Raw genomic sequence first — 18,971 nt, forward strand, 5'->3', positions numbered from 1 at the left:
TGCTTATCTTGCTGGGATGCTATGACCCCAGCTGACTTCCTGCCCTTTGGGCAGGGGGCTGGACTCGATGATCTCCTGAGGTCCCTTCCAGCCCTAATGTCTATGAAATCTATGAAATCTACACATGCACTTTACTGTGGAGCAGGCTAATTAGTAAAGCATCACAGTAAAGTGTCTCGGTCTACACGTGTACCAGTATTCAGGCTTAGTAAACTAACTCAGTCACAAGATAGTACTGTGCCAGACCGCACTATCTTATGGCAGAGTAATTATGTGTGATCAAACGCACATTTACAAGGTGACAAGGTGGCTGGTGTTAAAATGCATGGGGGGCTGCCTTCCAGCTATTCCCTTATTCTGTTACCCTCACTCTCATTATAGTCGTTGAATTCAGCAGAAATTCTGGATAGTTACAGCTGAGAAACTGATTATAATGTATAGCTTGTTTGACTGGCATATTTTCACACTTATATATTAAGCAAGCAAATATATTCTCTTTCCTACTTAACCTGAAAATAAAAACTAGAATTTATGTATAATAAAAGGATTTGTTAAGGATCATTATATACTGTTCATATTCCAGTGTAAATCAAGTACCTTTTGATGGTAATTCTACAGAAATAAGTAGAAGGAACTCCAAAGGAGGAATGCCCTTTAGTTTGTATATATCTCCACCTCTCAATCCTAGGTACTTCAAAATGTAATTTCAATTTAGCTCCATCTAGTAATTAGAATGCAGCCTTTCCTTGTTGAAGAGTTATAGTGGTAGAGTATTTAATTTAATATGATAGCTCAGTGACTTCTAACTATAATCTGCATAATCTGCGTTACAGATGTCTTCTATTTCCCATCCCCACCCTCCTAAAAGGAAATTGCTTTGCACAGTGAAGTGTCTCCCATTCCTCTTCCCTTGTTATGGTGAGACTTGGAAAATTATTGCTAATAAAATAATTTGCAGCCTGGCTGGAGAGCTGGAAATGTACTTGCCCTTACTTGAATATAAAAAACTCTGTTCTCAATGTCCATATCGTATAGCATTCTGAGCATCTCACTAAACTCTCTAAAAATATTTTAGAATGCATATATTCTTTATTATTGATATATCTTAAATTTTTGCTGACTTGTAGTTTGTTATTGAATTCTAATGAATACAAATGAATTGTTATTCTTAGCATTTTATAAAAAATATTTATTTATAAATGTAATGTTTAATATTACCATATTTTCTTCTATAGAACATGTCCCCTAAATATCATTTGAAAGGCAGAATCAAGGAAAAATACTTTTTCTGGAGTTATGGCTGCATAGAGCAGAGTCAGAACATAACGTTCAGCTGATTCAATCAGCCTTTCCTGCATAAGTAAAGCTGAGTTCCTGCCTGCTGGGGCTTTGATTTTGAAAAGAGCTAATGAGGTGGAGCTAATGAGGCTGTGAAGTGGAGACCAGAAACAGTTAGCAGAAAGCAAAACTGCCCTAAAAACATTCATCTGATTAGTGGAACATCAAGACCATTAAAAAAGAGAAAGAGCCTTAACACCTGTAGAGTAAAGATCAATGAGCTATTAAGTCAGTCTTCCTCTGCTTCATGAACAGTAATATCACAGCTCCTGTACTGTGGAGCGGGACTCAAATTTGGGTGTTCTCAAACCTGGACAGAAAATTAGCTTCTTTGCATAATACATGTACTCCAGTTTGGCTGGTGGGAGAGAGGGGCTGATTTGGGGGGAAAAGGTGTGTGTTGTGTGCGAGGAAAATGTTATTTCATGTTGGAGTCGAAACCCCTTATTCAGATTTAATTGGTTTTTTTTTTAATTTGCACAGTATTGCTGACATCATTGAACACTACAGAAAAGAACAGATTGTTGAAGGATACTATCTTAAAGACCCTGTCCCAATGCAGGTGAGACCTTTTATGCTCTGAAGAACATATCTGTTTAAAGACTTCATTTGATATCAAATAGAATTATAATTTACTTGGAATATTTATTTCAAATGGCAAAGGCAATAGTAAAGTCCTAGTAAAGAGAAAAAGAATATTTTCTCTAATACTATTTACTGCCAGACATCCAAAACAGCTATGCCAAAAGGAGAAAAAAAAACAAACATGGGATATTTTCACTGCTTTTTTTTCCCTCTACTGTTCTAGCCTCATTTCTTATCAGTGAATTTATATTTGTACCTTTGTTCCACTGTAAATAAGTATGAGATACCAGACTATATAGGGCTTTCTCATCATCCTTATTTCATAATTCTTTCATAAACTGATACGCTTGGTATTTTTATGCCCTCATTTCTCTAGTTAAAGACTTTTTTTTTTATTTGTCTATTTTTGTCTGATTTGTCTGTATCAATGGTATAAACCCATTTGTTCTTATGTCAGTCTTTATCAAGTTATTGTATTTGCCCAAATCCAAGATGGCTTTGAATTTGACCTCCCTCCTCAAATTAGATTCTGCTCATTGAAAATTATAAATCTGTTATCATTTTCCATGTATAGAATTTAATTATTGGAGGTTCATCTTAGATTTGTGCCCCTCACCATGGTGGTAGGGAAAAAGCAGACCTCATACCATTCATTCCCCCCTCCTCACCTGTCTCTTCACATACCCCAGACCTGTCACTGCTGCTGGTGCCTGGCTGTGCCCCTTACAGGGCTGCCTTACAGAGTAAGTGGGGGGTGGGGAGGAGTCAGGCAGCAGTCATCTGCTCTAGGCTGGTACTTGCATCTAAGACGGGGGTTTCTTTCCCCTCATGTTGAATGAGGGAAAAACCTCCATCTTCAATGTGAGTAAATATGGTAAATATGGTAGTTCTCCCTTTCTTTTGGTTTGGTCTCCTTTATATACTTGTAGAAATTAGGCATCCAGTTTTTCGCCTTCAGTGAGCTAAGCTAAAGAACACAAGTTCTTTTAGTATTATTGTAAAGTAGCCCCTTTGTTCATCTGTTGCAATTTGAATTCATCTGTCTTCAACACGAGCAACCAGAATTTAGTCACTGAAATTAGTAGTAGTAGTCATTGGCAGTGGTGGTGCTGTTCAAGGCACTGGTAAGGCCTCACTTAGACTAATGTGTAGGATTCTGGACTCTCATGTTCAAGACAAATGAATTCAAATGCATTCTATTAGTAGTAGTAATAATGATATTTATATTTTTATTTACCCTATCCAGAAAGGTTTGGTGCCTGCCTGTAATATTTTCCTATAACTAATGGAAATACCATACCTGATTCATGCTAGAATAAAATTTGCCTTTTTATGGCTATGTTGCATTAGATAATCGGATCATAGGTCATCTAGTCCAGCCTCTGGCTCAAGGCAGAATTACCGCCTGACTAAACTGCCTCAGCCAAGTGTCTGCTTAACCTGCTCTTAAAAACTTCTAAGGATGAAGATTCTGCAGTTAGTCTAGATAGCCTCTTTCAATACTTGACTGCTCTCATACTCAACATTCTTCCTAATCTCCAACCTAAATTAACCCTGCTTCAGTTTGAAGATGTTGCTCCTAGTCCTAGTAGCTCATAGTACACTTCCTAGTCTATTGGTAACTTATAGTTATCTGGTGATTAATATACACTGGTGTTGATTCTCTGCTGTTTCTAGCTCATCACAAAAATTCTTATTAGTCCCTTTGTCTGTAACCTGGCTCTCCATTTTATTAAAATTTGTCTTGTTTTTTTATTATTCCAGTTTTTCTAGGTCATCCAGTATGATAGTCTAATGCTGCTTGTTTTTCTCACTTTGTTACATGCAGATTTAAATTGTTCATTCTTATTTTTATGCCAAGACCATTAATGAAAATATTTAACAAGGTTAGTTATAAGATCAGCCCGTAGAAATTTCCAAAAATAATCTGCCCCCTGCCCGATGGTGTACTCTCAGAGTAGCCTATGAGTGTCTCCCAATTAGTTCCTTGCCCATGCTATAATTTTTGCACTAATCCCCATCTTCTCTATTTTAGCCAACATTTTCCTATTGGCTTTACTAAACATAAACTAACCTGCCACATTTTCAATGTCTAAAAAAATTGCATCAGAGAAATACTGATCTTTCTGAGTAGAATGGATTCATGTCTTTTTTGTGTTTATTTCCACCTCAGTTATGATTATTTTCAAACCCGTATAACCATTAGCCTTTCAGCTTTTGCTGCTCAGTTGAAATTCAAAAACCTTTTGGAAAAATAATAATTTAGATTTTTGGTAGTATATAGATTATCTTTAATCTTTCCCCTTCCTAATTGCATGGTTATCAAACTTATTTTTTTCCTTTTCTCTCCTTTGTATGGTTAAATCTTTTTACTATTTTGATTTCTTTTCAGTGCTGTATTTTGACCTGAGAAAAGCTGGGCTCCTGGGAATTTTTGATTCTTGCATTCTTGACCTGTGAAGCACAAATTTTGTTGTTTATCAGTATTTCTTTCTGTTTCTTGTACATTGTTTCCTTATTCTAACATCCTTTTTTGGGGTTTAATTCATCCAGCATGAAAGAGCGCAACTCTGAGTGAAGGAGAAATAGCCCTGTTTTTAAACGGACATAATATAGAGAGGATGTGCTTCAGTCAGTACGCTTTTATTCTGGCCTGTGCCACACACTTGCTTTTCTTGCTGGGCTGCTTACTAGTTCTCCCTGAAATATTAAGGCTCCACTGGCATCAGTAAGCTATAAGCAGCAGTAACTAGAAATAGTACTAAGGTTATACAGAATGCTTCTCTCAAATATTAATACTGGATAAAGAAAATAACTGTGCATCTTTTTATTTGTTTCTTTACTCATATTCTTTATTCAGAAGAGCATATATAGACTATGTGTATTTCTTAGCAGGCAGAAACAGACCACCTCCATTGTACATCATAATTATCAGATAACAAATAATCTAATCAGTTGCAATATTGCAAATTAGAGGAAGAAGTTAGAGGCATCCTAAAAACTTACTCTTTTTATGACATTGCATCAAAGAATTAGGAAGAGTTTTTAAAATAAAGGCTTTTTTATAAGTAATTCCAGTTTGAATATAATAAAGAATCTGTGGAATTGTTTAATAGTATTTCTAAACTGCAAAATGTTGATAGATGTGATTTATTTTCTTTTTTTTATCAGCATCAAGAACAAGTATTTAATGATACAGTGGATGGAAAAGAAATCTACAATACTATTCGCCGGAAAACAAAGGATGCTTTTTATAAAAATATTGTCAAAAAAGGCTATCTTCTGAAAAAAAGTAAGAGCTTTCTTCTAAAACCTTTCCTTAAATACTTACCTCATATTTTAATTATTTGTTCTGTAAATTTATAATGCAAGTTAATTAATCAGAAGCTTTATCATTATGATGGATATAATTTAACTTGAGAAATCACTTACGTTACAAAACTGCATAAAATCTGCCTACTTGCTGGAGAACCTATACTACAGATTTTACTTTTATATAGATATTTTCAAGAGAAACATTGAAGAGATTCTATAGTTCAAACATGACTTAATCCAACGAAGTCCCATGACTTCTATCTGGCAAAAAAAAATTATCTTCTTTTATCCCTGCCATTGTTCTCCAAAAAAAGAAAAGAGAGAGCAGTCTCTAGTGGACTACAGCAGATGAACCAATTTGTACATCAGATTACAGTGGATTAATTTCTAAGTGAATTTTCTATTTTGCAGGCAAAGGAAAGCGGTGGAAGAATTTGTATTTTATTTTAGAGGGAAATGATGCCCAGCTCATTTATTTTGAAAGTGAAAAAAGAGCCACAAAACCCAAAGGATTAATAGATCTCAGTGTGTGTTCTGTCTATGGAGTACATGACAGTCTGTTTGGCAGGTATGATAATACCTTTCTTATATGTGCAGTTGAACACTGTTTAACTTATTTTAGGCATGCAACTATATTTATTTTCATGTATTCCATTAAACTCATTTAAGGAAAATAGTAATTATGTTGGAAATTTAAAATTCACGTCAGTTTATAGCTTGAAATAAGGGACAAAAATCACTTAGGCTTTTTTATTAATATATTTGTTCTGCTTTTGAGTACATTACTGTTTGTTACATCCTTTATAAATGGAACACAGTATATTCATGGGAGTCACCTTTTGAATAATTAAGTTTTTCCATACTTTAGAACTTTGCTGAAAAATCAGTCATTTTTCAGTTTTTCAAAGAAATGTGTACTCCCTTGTTCATTTATCCATTGGTTAGGTTCAGTTGGTCAAAAACATTTTCACAATTGAAATTCTGTCAATTTCAAGCACAGAAACACTTTGATATTAAAGCAGCATGGAAATTAATTCATATAAGCAAACATGGATAGCAATCCTTGTGGCAGAGAGGTTAAAAAACAACCAGCCATCCCTCTGTTTAATTTCCTAGATTCATAGGGACCTACCAAATTCACAATTTCTTGGGTTTCACAGATTTCCAGCATTGCCCACAAAATCCAGGCAATGCCTGTGAAATCCATGGGGTATGGGGGAGTATGGAAATTTAAAATGCTGGCTTTCCAGAGGAAACCAACAGTTTTCAGTGTGCTGCAGCAGCCTGCTGGCCAGGGAAGGGGTGAGAGGGGGCTGCTTGCCTGAAGAGCTGCTGGTAAGATGGCTACTGTCCCTCACCATTGATTGGCTTTGAGGACTGCCTTTCATGTGGCCCAGCCCCTTTTCACCAATTGGCAGCAAGGAGCGGGGCTTAATGACAGACAGCCTTCACAGCCAGTCAGTGGCAAGGAGCAGAGCCACATGACAGGCAGCCCTCACAGCCAACCAGCGGTGAGGAGTGGGGCCACTGGGACCTCTCAGCCAGTTACAGGCGTGGGGGCCTGTTGTGCTCCACAAAATGGATGCCCACGCCTGCATTCTGCCCATGAAATTGAGGGGCAGCCCCTACAAATTAAGTAGGTCCCTAATAATACAAAGCAGAGAGGTACTATTAAGGCCCTATTTGGCACATCCATCTTGAAGTATTGATGTTCAAAAGCTACCATTAATAGGAGTTGTGGTGATTGTCGGCAATAAGTGAGTTCAGTTGTTGAACTTCTAGACAGAATTTGTACACAGCTAAAAATATGTCTCAACACCTTTTATGTTCATTGGGAATTAAACAATGTTTTCAAGACCCTGCCCTGTGTGATAAAACAATGAATTAGAGTAAATACTTATCCAGCTTTTTTTTTTTTTTTAAATGTGAGGGATTTCATTGTGACATGAATGGAAAACCACTACAATCAAATGGATTATTTTTCATTATTTTTTTAAATCCTAGTTAAGACTTGTAGAATAAATAGAATACTCATGATTGAAAAACAGAAAAGAACTGCCTGGGGAAAGCCCAATATTAATATTTATTGGCTAGGAGGAGGACAGAATCTTAGTGGGTTCTCTGTGGCAAAACTACAAAGCCTTAAAGTTAGTCCTCCTTAAGTAGATATTTCTGGCCACTTCACTTGTTTAAGGTGCAGTTTACTCATGCACTTAGACCAGGGGCAGGCAGTTATTTTGGGCAGGGCTGGGTGGGCCTTGCTCCTGGGTCCTGCCACCGGCTTCCCTGGGTCCTACCGCCCTTGGCTCTTGTCATCTTTGACAGGCAGCCAGAAGAAAAAAATATTAATGTTATAATTTTTTTAGGGACCCTACGGGCCAGGTAGAATGGCCTGGTGGGCTGGATAAGGCCCCTGGGCTGTATTTTTTCCACCTCTGACATAGATACTCTCACTGGCTGGTGAGTGAGGTGTGAGAGGAGTTGTGGCTTTGTCCTTTTCCCTAACTACATGCTCGTCTGGTGAATATTCAGTTATATACCTTTTTTCGTGACACTTTGGACTTCAGTCATAAATGGAACATGGTCATTTGACCACATATTGGCTACACTGTGTGATTTGTTTGTTGGGGTTTTTTGTATATCAGGGGCACATTTTTACTCTAAATTGAACGCATGCCTTAAATGAAAACTTAAGTCTGTCTAAAGGATATTGGATCATTGTGACAAAAGAAATAGTGTAAATAGAGAAGATGTTTTAAGTGTATCTGAGGCTGTAGAAATTGTACAGTACTGTATGTGAGAATTAGTATATGACAGTATATAAAATTTGTGTTAATGCCACAGCAGTAGAATGAAAGTTGTGTATGTTGCAATCTAGTTTTTATTGCCTTAAAGCAATTTCCTGGGTATTTTGAAAGAAAAAAAATTATGTGGAACTATTTGGTGGTACCGTGCACCTTTAAAACATTTGCTGGGAATGTTCAAGATCGGCGAACCTTAGCGCGTTGCTTTTACTTTTAAAGATACCATCTTTACTGTGCTTAGCGTTATATAACTAAGTCAAGTGTGCCCACGGTTCAGCCTTTGTTATTAAATGTTTTTGTAACATAATAGTTATACCAAACATGGATGAAGTATGGTTTATTCCCAAATGCTCATAATCTGTAAAGAGATTTTTCTCAAAAACTTCCCATCAAAATTCATTTTCCTGTTCCTGTTCACTTGAATGCTGCAAAAAGGGCTATTGTTTTAAAAAATAAGCGTTTCATTTTAATTCTTTATATTCAAACAGCTGAACTGTGATGGCTCAGACTTCCAAAAATATTTGCAAAAATATTTGCATTTTGGCAAAGATCAACAAGAAAAACAGATGGTGAGGCATATGAAGATGTTAATGTCCATTACTAAAACTCTTGTTTATGTTTTTTTTAAAGGCCAAACTGTTTTCAGATAGTAGTTCAGCACTTTAGTGAAGAGCATTACATCTTTTACTTTGCAGGAGAAACTCCAGAACAAGCCCAGGTGAGAGCCTTTGTTATAAAATACTGTGATTTTATTTTTTTATGTCTGTTTTGATGTGAATGAAATAAAGGTTTGCTGTGAGAAAAATGTGTGCCACAAGTAGACAGTTACCAGTATAAAGCCTTCAAGCTAGTGCACTTCAGCTACTTATCCAACCTGCTGTAGCCTTTCAGCTTAGTAAATCACCTCTATTTGGTGGGGAAAGCATTCTTTCCATATACTTCATGTATTTGGGGTGGATAGCAGTTCTTTTGAAATTTATGGAGAAATATTAACCCTAGGATACCGGGGTATGTTTTTTTCTGTGGTTTCCCAGTCTTGCAAGCCATCTCAGTGAAAAGAAGGAAGTAGCAGCTCTGAAAGAGGCCCAGTTTCTGACTAATTATGTTTTGGCTTTTTGGAGTAAATGCTTAAGAGTTGGGAAGGAAACCTCTTAGAGCAAAAGGAGGGAGAAGAAGTGAGAGGCAAAAAGGGCTCTTAATCCACTTCTCAAAATACAGGAGGAGTATAAATTTTTCCCTGCAGCATCCTATGCATTTTGCCCTGCGGTGCAACTATCCATGTAACTAGGACAGTGATTCTTAATTGGGATGCCATAGGGTGCTGGTCAAGATTAACACTGTTAGGTGTGCGTAGTTAAACATGAATTGCAAGGTAAATTCATAGTTTTAAAATGGGAAATTCATAAAGTCAAAAACAGTTTGACTTCTTTTACAACAGAAGAATTTTGCTATTATTTTTCTGTAGTATAAAAAAAGAGTAAAAGCTTAAGAGCTGCTGGCATTTTCTGAGGGGTGCCTTGAATCTAACAAGGTTGAGAACCACTTGACTAGAACTTAAATTCGACAGCTCATAGTCTTGAAGTAGTATACTTGGTTCTTTTGTTAGATTTTCCCTCCTCTTCCACTGTATTTAAAACTTTAAAAATTAGTGTGCAACTCCTTGGGGGGGCCATTAGGCAGCTTGATTTATTCTTGTACTGTTTTTACTTATTGCTTATTCTGTTTCTTACAGAAGGCCTGTTAAGCCTAAAAAAGCAGCACATTCACAAAACAAAGTAAAGAAAAAGTGACTTACTATTAATGAAGTGAAGAACAAGCTTAGTATTTTTTAGAAAGACCTTTTTTTTGCTAAAGGTACTTTAGAATTAGCTGCCTTGTTCAGAAAGTTCTTCATTGTAAGTTAGTGTTATGTGACGCATTTATCCAGTGTCTTGCTAGTCAGAAGTCTGTTTTTTTGTCAAAAATTGCCTGACCAGTATAACATATTTTAGCATAGGGTAGATGACCATGTTTGTTAGGTCAGTTGTTTGCAACCCCAGGCTCTGATAATGTATCTGTATCAGGACTTGTACTTTAAAGTCATTTTAAAAAATTACTCTTGAGAACACTAGTGATACCCATGTAAGTCCCAAAATTCAGGAAATGTTATAATTAAGCTTTTACCTATAGGAGCTACTCTATATCTCTTTGTGAAGACCAAATTCTCTTATTAGGTTTATGCACTCTAATGGACTTCCATGACTTCACAGCAATATAAAATTGAGAACAGCATTTGTCACGTAGCCTCTAAGTACAATACCATGTACTGCTTCTCTAAAATGATATACAATTATATAGTATTTTCTGCAACCTTGGATGCATTTTACATCATCTTGTAATACTCCAGTATTTAATTTATCAATATAATTCTAATATTCTGTTACTGTATAAAAATACACATTGATTAAGCTAAATAATTATGCAGAGCTCTGCCTTATTCCCTTGACGCATGTAATATAACCCACTTCTGGGTAAAAGTTGCTAAATGTCATACTATTTGTAATGTGCATATGGAAAATCCAGGTTCTAAAGACCTCATTTGACCAAATTAAATGCATCAGAACTTCATCTAAAACCATGGAGACTTATTAAATAAAATTGATTTTTTTTCAAAACTTCAGCTTTTTAATTCCTCTTTTACCCTATCACTCTTTTAATGATATAGTAACCGTTTAGGAATAAATTCTTGAGCTTTTTGAGACAGTATAATTTTATAGGCTTCCAGTGTTTTGACATTGTATATATTGTCTGAGCCTTTGAAGTTATAACAGAATCATTCCTCTAAATTTCTTTACCGTATTTTCAAAAACAATTAGAGTATGAATTTTTTTAATTGAAACAGAAGTGGTTGAAGTAAGGCCCTCTGCATAGAATTTATGTTGATTTAAATTTTCTGAGTCTTTTTTTTTTTAAACCATGTAAGTTTTAACCATTTTAATGGAATCTTCACCCCCCAAAACTCTCTTAAGTGGCAAAAATTCTGCCTCTTAAAAACAAGAGTCTGGAAATAAAAAGAAATGTGATCCCTTATTTAATAGCATATGGTCTTTTATCTGCTTGTTTCTATCCTACTTATTTCATACCAATTCCCCAAAACTTAACTCTGCCTCTGAAATCTGAAAAAATATGTAAGCAAGTTAAACTGTTAGGAGATTAATGTAATAATACAAAAATGATGTTGGTTTATGATTTCATAAAACTTATCAAATAGCTGTAACCTGTAGTGCTCAATGTTTTGACCCTGCAGGCCACTTGAGTGGCTTGGGACCTGTCTCGGGGCTGGATCAGGCCCTGAGGGCTAGATCACCCACATTTGCTCATGTGTATTGGGATTTAGGTCCCAGAGAGGCCTAGATTAGGCACCAGATCCAGCACACAGGGCCTGGGGCTCCCCGGAGGTCTGGAGGTTTGGCAGTTGGGGAGCAGTGGAGCATCCTGCCTGCCCGCCAAATTTCCAGACCCATGGGGAGCCATGCAGGCTGGAGGACAGGGCACTATGGGCGGATCTAGCCCATAGGCTGGAGGCTGAGATCCCTGCTGTAAACTAATTGTGTATAAGTACAATAGTAATTCTTTCCTTAAATAAAGAGTTAGCATTTAAATAAGTCTTTTTTTGTGAACCTGTATGTTTCAGTAAGGGCATAGACCTAGATAGTATTTGGAGTTGTTTAAATATAGGTTAAACCTGCAGCAGACTTGTATAAGCTTGTTTTAAAAGGTTTAAATCTTCCTAGAATGGCTCAAAAGTATTCTAAAATGGGACTTCTGCAAAATCAAGCACAGCAAAAGCTGGTTAACTGACACTTTACTAGCCGGAAAACTTTATTAACCAGCATCCGAGCGATGCGACAAAAGCAAAACTGGAAGTACCACTTCCAGGGGACTTCCCGTTTTGCCATCACAAGCTGAGTTTTTCACCACTTTTTTCGGCCCATGGTCCAAGGCAAAGCAGCCTGCGTGAGAAAAAGCAGCCTGTGTGGGGGCCCCCCTCCCTGTCCCCTGGCACACTGATGTCAGAGAGTGCACCAGACAGTGCACATTTGATTAACTGGAATATTTGATTGACCGGCATCCCGCATTCCTGGGGGATGCCAGATAACAGAGCTTTTACTGTACTATTTTGGACCATTTTTGTGTGTGAACACTTAGTGTTCTGTGGCACTGGTATGGTTGGTCCTCCAGGTATCCCCACTGCATTGTTCCTCACTCTCCAGTACACTGCTGTAACTGACTTCTTGGGCATGCACCTATAACTCTACTGGCCCCTTTTTTTCCTTTTGTTTGTACTTATTATCAGCAAGCTCCTTTGCACTGCTTGTTCAATAAAAGCTATCTTTCAGACAGACAGCTATGTCCTCACTCCCTTTTCAACTGTTCTCACTCCCTACTTCCTGCCTCATCATGCCCCTGAAGCTCTGGGAGCCCAAAAGAATGGGTCCAAGCACTGCCTTGTCCTCTGCAGTCCTCCCTGCCTCCTCCTTCCCTTAAGTCAGGCAACCACACCACAGTCTTTGGTCGCTTTCAGGCTTTTGAAGTTTATTGAACTCATGTTTAGGAGAGAAGGGAAACATGTTTAGGAAAATGCCCCTAATCACAGGTCATCTACTCCCTGTGTCCCTCAAAATGTAGGTTCAAGCACTATCCCCAGTTGCCCATTATAAGTGTCCCCTTCCTGGTGTCAGAGCCCAAGCACTTCATACGATTGTGAACACGCATTACTGTGTGTGGAACCCTGGTTGAAGTGGTAATTCTTTAGTACTCGGTATCATTTTTGAAACTTATGCGTATGTAGCAATTCTGTTTTCTGATAGCATGTGTATATGTACCATACATGCAGGCTGAACATGTGCAGTAGGCCACTTGCTGGCCAAACATACCCCCACCCCTTACGAATGCATACTGGCATCTGCAGCCCAAATCCTAGGATTAATGTGGGAGCAGCCCTTGCATGTTTTAGCTCCAGTAACAAAGTTATTAGGGTATTTGCCTTGGAAGCTGGATATCCAGGTCCTCCTTGCCTGGCGTGGGAGGGAACTTTTGAACCACCGTCTTTCTGAGATCCCAGTAGTGTGCCAAGCACCATGCCACAGGTCAGGTACTAGCCAAATCCTCTCTGGTGCTTCTTTTGAATATGACCCCATGTGCAGCTGAGAAAGGCACACATGGGGACAAGAGAAAGTGAGGTGTGGCTTAATGAGATGGCTACTCCCTTGGAATGATGGGATGCCTGAGTTCTAAGCTGGAGCCGTGCTCTCGGTGAAGCAGAAACTGCTGCACTGCAGTGTTCTCCATCCGTTTTTGTAATACCTAATAGGTGAACTGCTGCACCTATTAAATATAAGGTGCAGTGGCTCAAATTTCAAAGGCGTGCCAGTGAGAGACCTGGATAGCTTGCCTGTGGCCTGGAGGCTAGACTGCTGTGCAAAGAAATGATAAAGATGAAAATCTGGAAACTTGGGTCTCTGGCTTCCGAAGCAAGTGCTGTAGCCACTCAGTATTGGGATTGAACACAGCATGGGCTCCCTTTTTTTTTCTGGGACTTATACTCAGGTGCACATTACATTGTTGTTTATGCACAGGGTTTTACTTCTGGGAAACAGAATCTTTATCTGTACGTAAGTGCCAAAATGCCACTTTCATGACTTAGTAATTGCCACTTAGATCAGGGGCTGACAACCTGTGGCCCACCAAGGTAACGTGGTGATGTGATGGCATTTGGCAGCACATGGTGGTGGCAAAATTCACAGGGAAGGGAAGCTGTGGTAGCTGGTATACAAGCGGCAATTAGGTTGCAAGTGGTGGTCCACCTTAGAGCCAAGCTGAGTTACATTGGCAAAAGTTTGCTGATCCCTGACTTACACACAAATTTTTGGTTGTCTGTATATAAAAGCTTGCCAGATTTACACAACATTACTTTTTTTAAATAAGTATATATGCAGGTGTGTATATGTAACTTTCAAATTTTAAATGCATGGGGACAGCTGAAGCATCTTTTTAAACAATTTTATGGTAACCAACATCATTATTGTATTATGATTGTTTTAAGGGGCAGAATTTTTGCCAGTTATGACAGTTTTGAGGATAGTAGACTCCATTGACACCTGTTTAAAACATTGGTTAAAACTTAAAACATGGTTTAAAAAAAATCAACAAACTCATAACATTTAAATCAGTATAAATTATATGCAAAGAGGGCCTTACTTCAACCACTTATAAGAGATATCAAAGTGAAACGCTCTTATAGAACCTAGTTCACGGTAAAAAGGAGAGGTTAACCAGGGAATTGGGGAACAGCTTTTTTCCCCCATTGACCATGTTAACACTCTGAAGTCTGTTCCTTCCCAGTCATGCCAGAACGTTTTGCCAGTGTAATATAAACTACCTTTCTTTATGCTTCCTCTGTATTCCTCTCCCATGTGTGAAAGCATTCTCTGAGCTTCCTTTTCAAAAAAATACTGTAAAGCATAGCTGTATTCCTGTAAGTTTGTTTCTTTGGTCCCTTTCGTCTGCCTCCCTATTCTTGGTCTAGCATTTTCTCACCTCTACTTTTCAATAATACTCCCCCATCTCACTTAACATGGCAATATTTTAGCAGCAGTTCAGTTTAAAGACAAGTTATACACATTTTAAATTTTAAAAAAATTCCTGTAGCCTGATTCAGTAAATCATATTAACTTGTACTTAAAGTTTTATCAGTACATATTCTAGAACTTTGCTAAATTAAGATCTGTAGGCACATATAAATATACAGTTACAGAGGTGTGTTCTGATGCTACCGGGAGGCAAACAAAAAGAGGAAAGGAGGAGGGAATCGGGTGCTTCCTTCCACTTTTAGGGCACTTCTATACTTAATTTTATGCCCTAAGCGAAATTTGAATTCAGACATTTATTCTGATTTAGAAAATGTATCCCATAATGGCTTATTCTAGTCAAGGTTTTATTGTATTCCTAATATGATTTGTGTATGGATATAGTTCAGGGTACACAAGATCTGTTTTCCACATGAAGAAAACTTGAAAACAGTATTTTGGGCTAAAATCAATGAACTATGGAGAAATTAGGCTACAATGTGAACTGTTCTGCAAGTTGTACTTCAGAGTCCCTTCTAGCATTGCAAAGTTACAAATGTTAATGCTGCTGTTTCCTCATAATTTCCTTGAAATGCTAAGGCATGACAATGTTTGAGTTGGTGAAGAAAAATGGTACCAAAAGGTATGCTTACTTAGTTACAACTCAAGTAAACAAGCTAACTAATACTTAATGGTAACACATTTCATTTGCTTCCCGGATTGATAGGGTAGCATTCTAGTACCTCCACTGTTACCTCTTCCATGATGTATGTATATAGTGTTGGTGAATTTGACCTATTTAATTGGCCCTGGAAAAGGCAGTTTTTAAAACTAAGAAATATGGGGTTTTTTTCTTTTTAGTAATTGTCCACTTTTGTATCGGGAAGAACGGATACAACGTAAAGAATATTCATTTTTAGAAAAATACTTAATTAAATTCCATCAGCCTTGTGTAAGTTTCCTTTTCCAGGCTTAATCACAAAGGCTACAACATTTATGAAAGACAGACAAATAATAGTTAAGTTGGACAGACTTCCTGTGGAGTCCTAGTCTAAAAGCTTTTTGTCCTATTATGGAATATTTAAAAGCTATAACCTTATTTTCCAACTTGTTTTCTTGAGAAAAGTTTAAAAGAATGTTGTGGCTGAATCTTATGGCATTGCTTTATTCTAATATAGCTTCTGCCTGTTGTGTGTGTCATTATGTTGAATACACAGGATAATCAAGTGGGGTAAAAATTTGGATACATTTGAAACTTTTATAGGAGTATTGTGACTAACATGATATAGCCTACTAATGCAGGTTGAATGCTTGTTGGTCTGAAGCTTAATTATCAGCTGTACTGACAGGTCTGTGCATATTGAGTAGATATGAGAGGGAGGCTCCAACACATTTTCCACCTTCTGCTGTCCTGTCTGGGAACCAAACTGATCCCAGCTCAGGTTATCACTTAGAAGCCTGAAATCTGCTCTGACTCTTGCTGTGTTCCAGTAGCCTCTCAATTGTCATCATGCTGAGGAGTGACTTCTCTAGTAATATAGTTTCCAGAGAAATCAGGAATATAACGCATACAGCATGGTTTATGGCTTTGTACACAACCCATTAATTCTACTGTGCAAAAGGAAACCTTACATAAAGGACAACTTTATGGTTTCCTGAGGAGCTAGAAGGGGGATTAAAGATTTCACCTTTAATCTTTCTTCACACCCGTTTGCTTTGTTTTTTGCTATATTTGCACCTAGAAATGAGTCAAAAATACTTCGGGAGTTGGAGATGGGGAGAACGGTGTATTAAGCAACCTGATTTACTCAGAAATAACCAAGTCTTGCTTGATTGTGTATATAATGTGTAGTTTAAAACAATATCATTAGGGTGGAAAATTGGTTAAGGTCACACTGTATATTCATTAGTAATACTTGATGTTTCTAGAAAAAAATCCTCTTCACTTGTAGACACCAATAATCAGTTCTACTGAATAAGGAATAACATTGTTTTCTCTCCTAAACTAAGCAAACTTCAGAATTCTACGTAACTTTTATAAAGAAAAAGTCTAGAAATATTGATTGAGATGTTAAAATAGTTAAAGATTGTGAAAAGGTTGTATCTATCATACAGTATGTAATATGAGACTTGTTTTAGTTTAAACCACTGTTGCATGTCTTTTATAGGACTGGATGAAAGCTCTACAAATGTTTTGCAATTTACGAAAAACCAGTCCAGGGACATCCAATAAACGTCTGCGTCAGGTAAAATTGTTACAGATATTTTTCAGAGTTCTGAAAGTTTATTGATCAAGCTGAAAACTTTACTCTGAAACCACCTTAAACACTTCATATATATTTTATAGGTTTAAACTTCCTGAATAAATTGTATCACAAGAACTGGTTGCAGCACAGAATAAGACTGTCTTGTGGGCATGTTTTAGATTCATTGCTAGGCATTACTTTCTGGGTACCTAAAACAATTGATTCAAAATTTCAAAAGTGACTGGGTACTTTTGTAAATGTTACTAGCTTTGTTTGCCATTTGTTGTTAAAAGTTAAGTCTTCTGCTACATGCCACCAACTCTTCTGTTTTGTTGGACTTGAGGAGAAATAGACATTGACCTAGGATATCTTGGCATTTCTCTTTTCATCTTCAATTTATTTGTCATTTAATTAGAACTGTGATAAGCCAAAATTGGCTCAAAGCTAGAAGACTAATAGGAATAAATGGATACAGTAAATGCTCATTAATTCACCACTCTAAAGGGGATCTAAATTGTAGCAAATTATGCAACAGGACTAATTATAAGAAATTGATGATTGGCCAGTGAAGGGAATTGGAGGAGAAGCAGCAAATTAAACTATATCCCTTAGGTAAACTAACTAGAGTCTACCGTGACTTTTTTCATGGAAGATTGACACTGAGATGTCATAAGGTTTTTTCCATACTTGGATTGATGTTGTTTTAAGATACTATAACAATTTGCTTTAAAGAGATGAGGCTTGAGGTATACAATACAATACTTTTTTTTTTTTTTAAGAGAATGTTAATTTAATTTTTGAAGATCCTAATGCTAACAAGTGGACAATGTGATGACAAATCAAATTCAAGGCTGTCAAAAGTAATATAATGTACATTGGAAGAATAAGTTGAACTACTCATATACTTTAGTGAGCTCTAAAATGGTAACAATGTGGTAGGGGAGTGACATGGCCATCGTTATTTGGTAGCAGTCAAAAAACAAAAATGATGGATGTTAGGATACATAGAGGAATAGGGAAAATGTAGAAAATGCGACTCTATTTTGTATAGCAGTTTACTCTCACTTAGACCACTATGTTTTACTTTTAAACACCTTATCTCAAAAGGTTAAAGGATATAGCAGAAAAAGATGGGGTTTCAAGATGGAAGATAATAATGTCTGAAGTAAAACTTTCAGACAGTGTTTAAAAAGTATGGGAGTGTTTTTAGAGAGGAGAAAATTAAGAGGGCATGATAAAGGTTTGCAAAATAATGAATGATGTAGATATAATAGATCAGGCACTTATAGTTACTGTAAAAAAAACCAGATTAATGAGTTTAAAAGGCAGCATATTTTTAAAACTGAGAAAGAAATGTGTTTATATAGCAAATCAGTTAAGTTATGGGACTGTATTCTACATACAGTCATTGAAGGCATTAGTGAATGATTGGTTAATGGCCTAAGCTGGCCTCTAACTGGGGAGGGCCTAGGGGAAGGAACTTTTCTGTTGGCTGCTTGTTTCATGACTTCTCTTCAAATGTTTCTTGAACCTCTCTCTGAAGCTGATGTTCCCGATTCAAATGAAACTACTTGCTTTCTGTGTTCGTTATCTAAACTAATTCCCATGGCTTATTGGTTAAACAAACAAACAAAAATTGTATCTTTTCTGTAGGTCAGCAGTCTAATTTTACATGTGGAAGAAGCTCATACGCTCCCAGTCAAACACTTCACCAATCCTTATTGCAATATCTACCTGAACAGTGTCCAGGTAGCAAAAACGCATATCAGGGAAGGCCAGAACCCTGTATGGTCAGAGGAATTTGTTTTTGAGTAAGTCTGACTCTTTTTTAATTACTCGGTTTAATTACTGTTTAGGAACCATTGAATTTTCATGTCTATCTTTTTAAAATTACCAGTTGTCTAAGGTCTACCCTTTTCAGTTATAAATGCATGGCAATTCATGGGCAACATTTTCAGTTGTCTTAAGTTTTTGTGTTACTATAACTAAGTGCATATGTATGGCCACTAGTAGTTAACTCTGGATGGTGAAATTAAGACCTAGAAAAAAAGGCAATTGAACATTTAGCAAATCAT

The 18,971-nt window shown here is 37.0% G+C and overlaps 1 protein-coding gene across 1 annotated transcript in view; it reads left to right on the forward strand.

The window, feature by feature from the left end:
* The window catches only part of RASA1 (RAS p21 protein activator 1), a 179,655-nt gene that overhangs the window by 133,565 nt on the left and 27,119 nt on the right, over nucleotides 1-18,971 (forward strand). The window contains exons 11-16 of the mRNA XM_019531713.1: nucleotides 1,822-1,900; nucleotides 5,095-5,215; nucleotides 5,650-5,806; nucleotides 8,673-8,760; nucleotides 16,819-16,896; nucleotides 18,550-18,707. Coding sequence (XP_019387258.1) covers nucleotides 1,822-1,900; nucleotides 5,095-5,215; nucleotides 5,650-5,806; nucleotides 8,673-8,760; nucleotides 16,819-16,896; nucleotides 18,550-18,707 — 681 coding nt within the window. The remainder of the gene's footprint in view (nucleotides 1-1,821; nucleotides 1,901-5,094; nucleotides 5,216-5,649; nucleotides 5,807-8,672; nucleotides 8,761-16,818; nucleotides 16,897-18,549; nucleotides 18,708-18,971) is intronic.

Source organism: Crocodylus porosus, unplaced genomic scaffold, assembly GCF_001723895.1.
Source record: "Crocodylus porosus isolate Cpor-Errol unplaced genomic scaffold, CroPor_comp1, whole genome shotgun sequence".
Taxonomy (NCBI): domain Eukaryota; kingdom Metazoa; phylum Chordata; order Crocodylia; family Crocodylidae; genus Crocodylus; species Crocodylus porosus.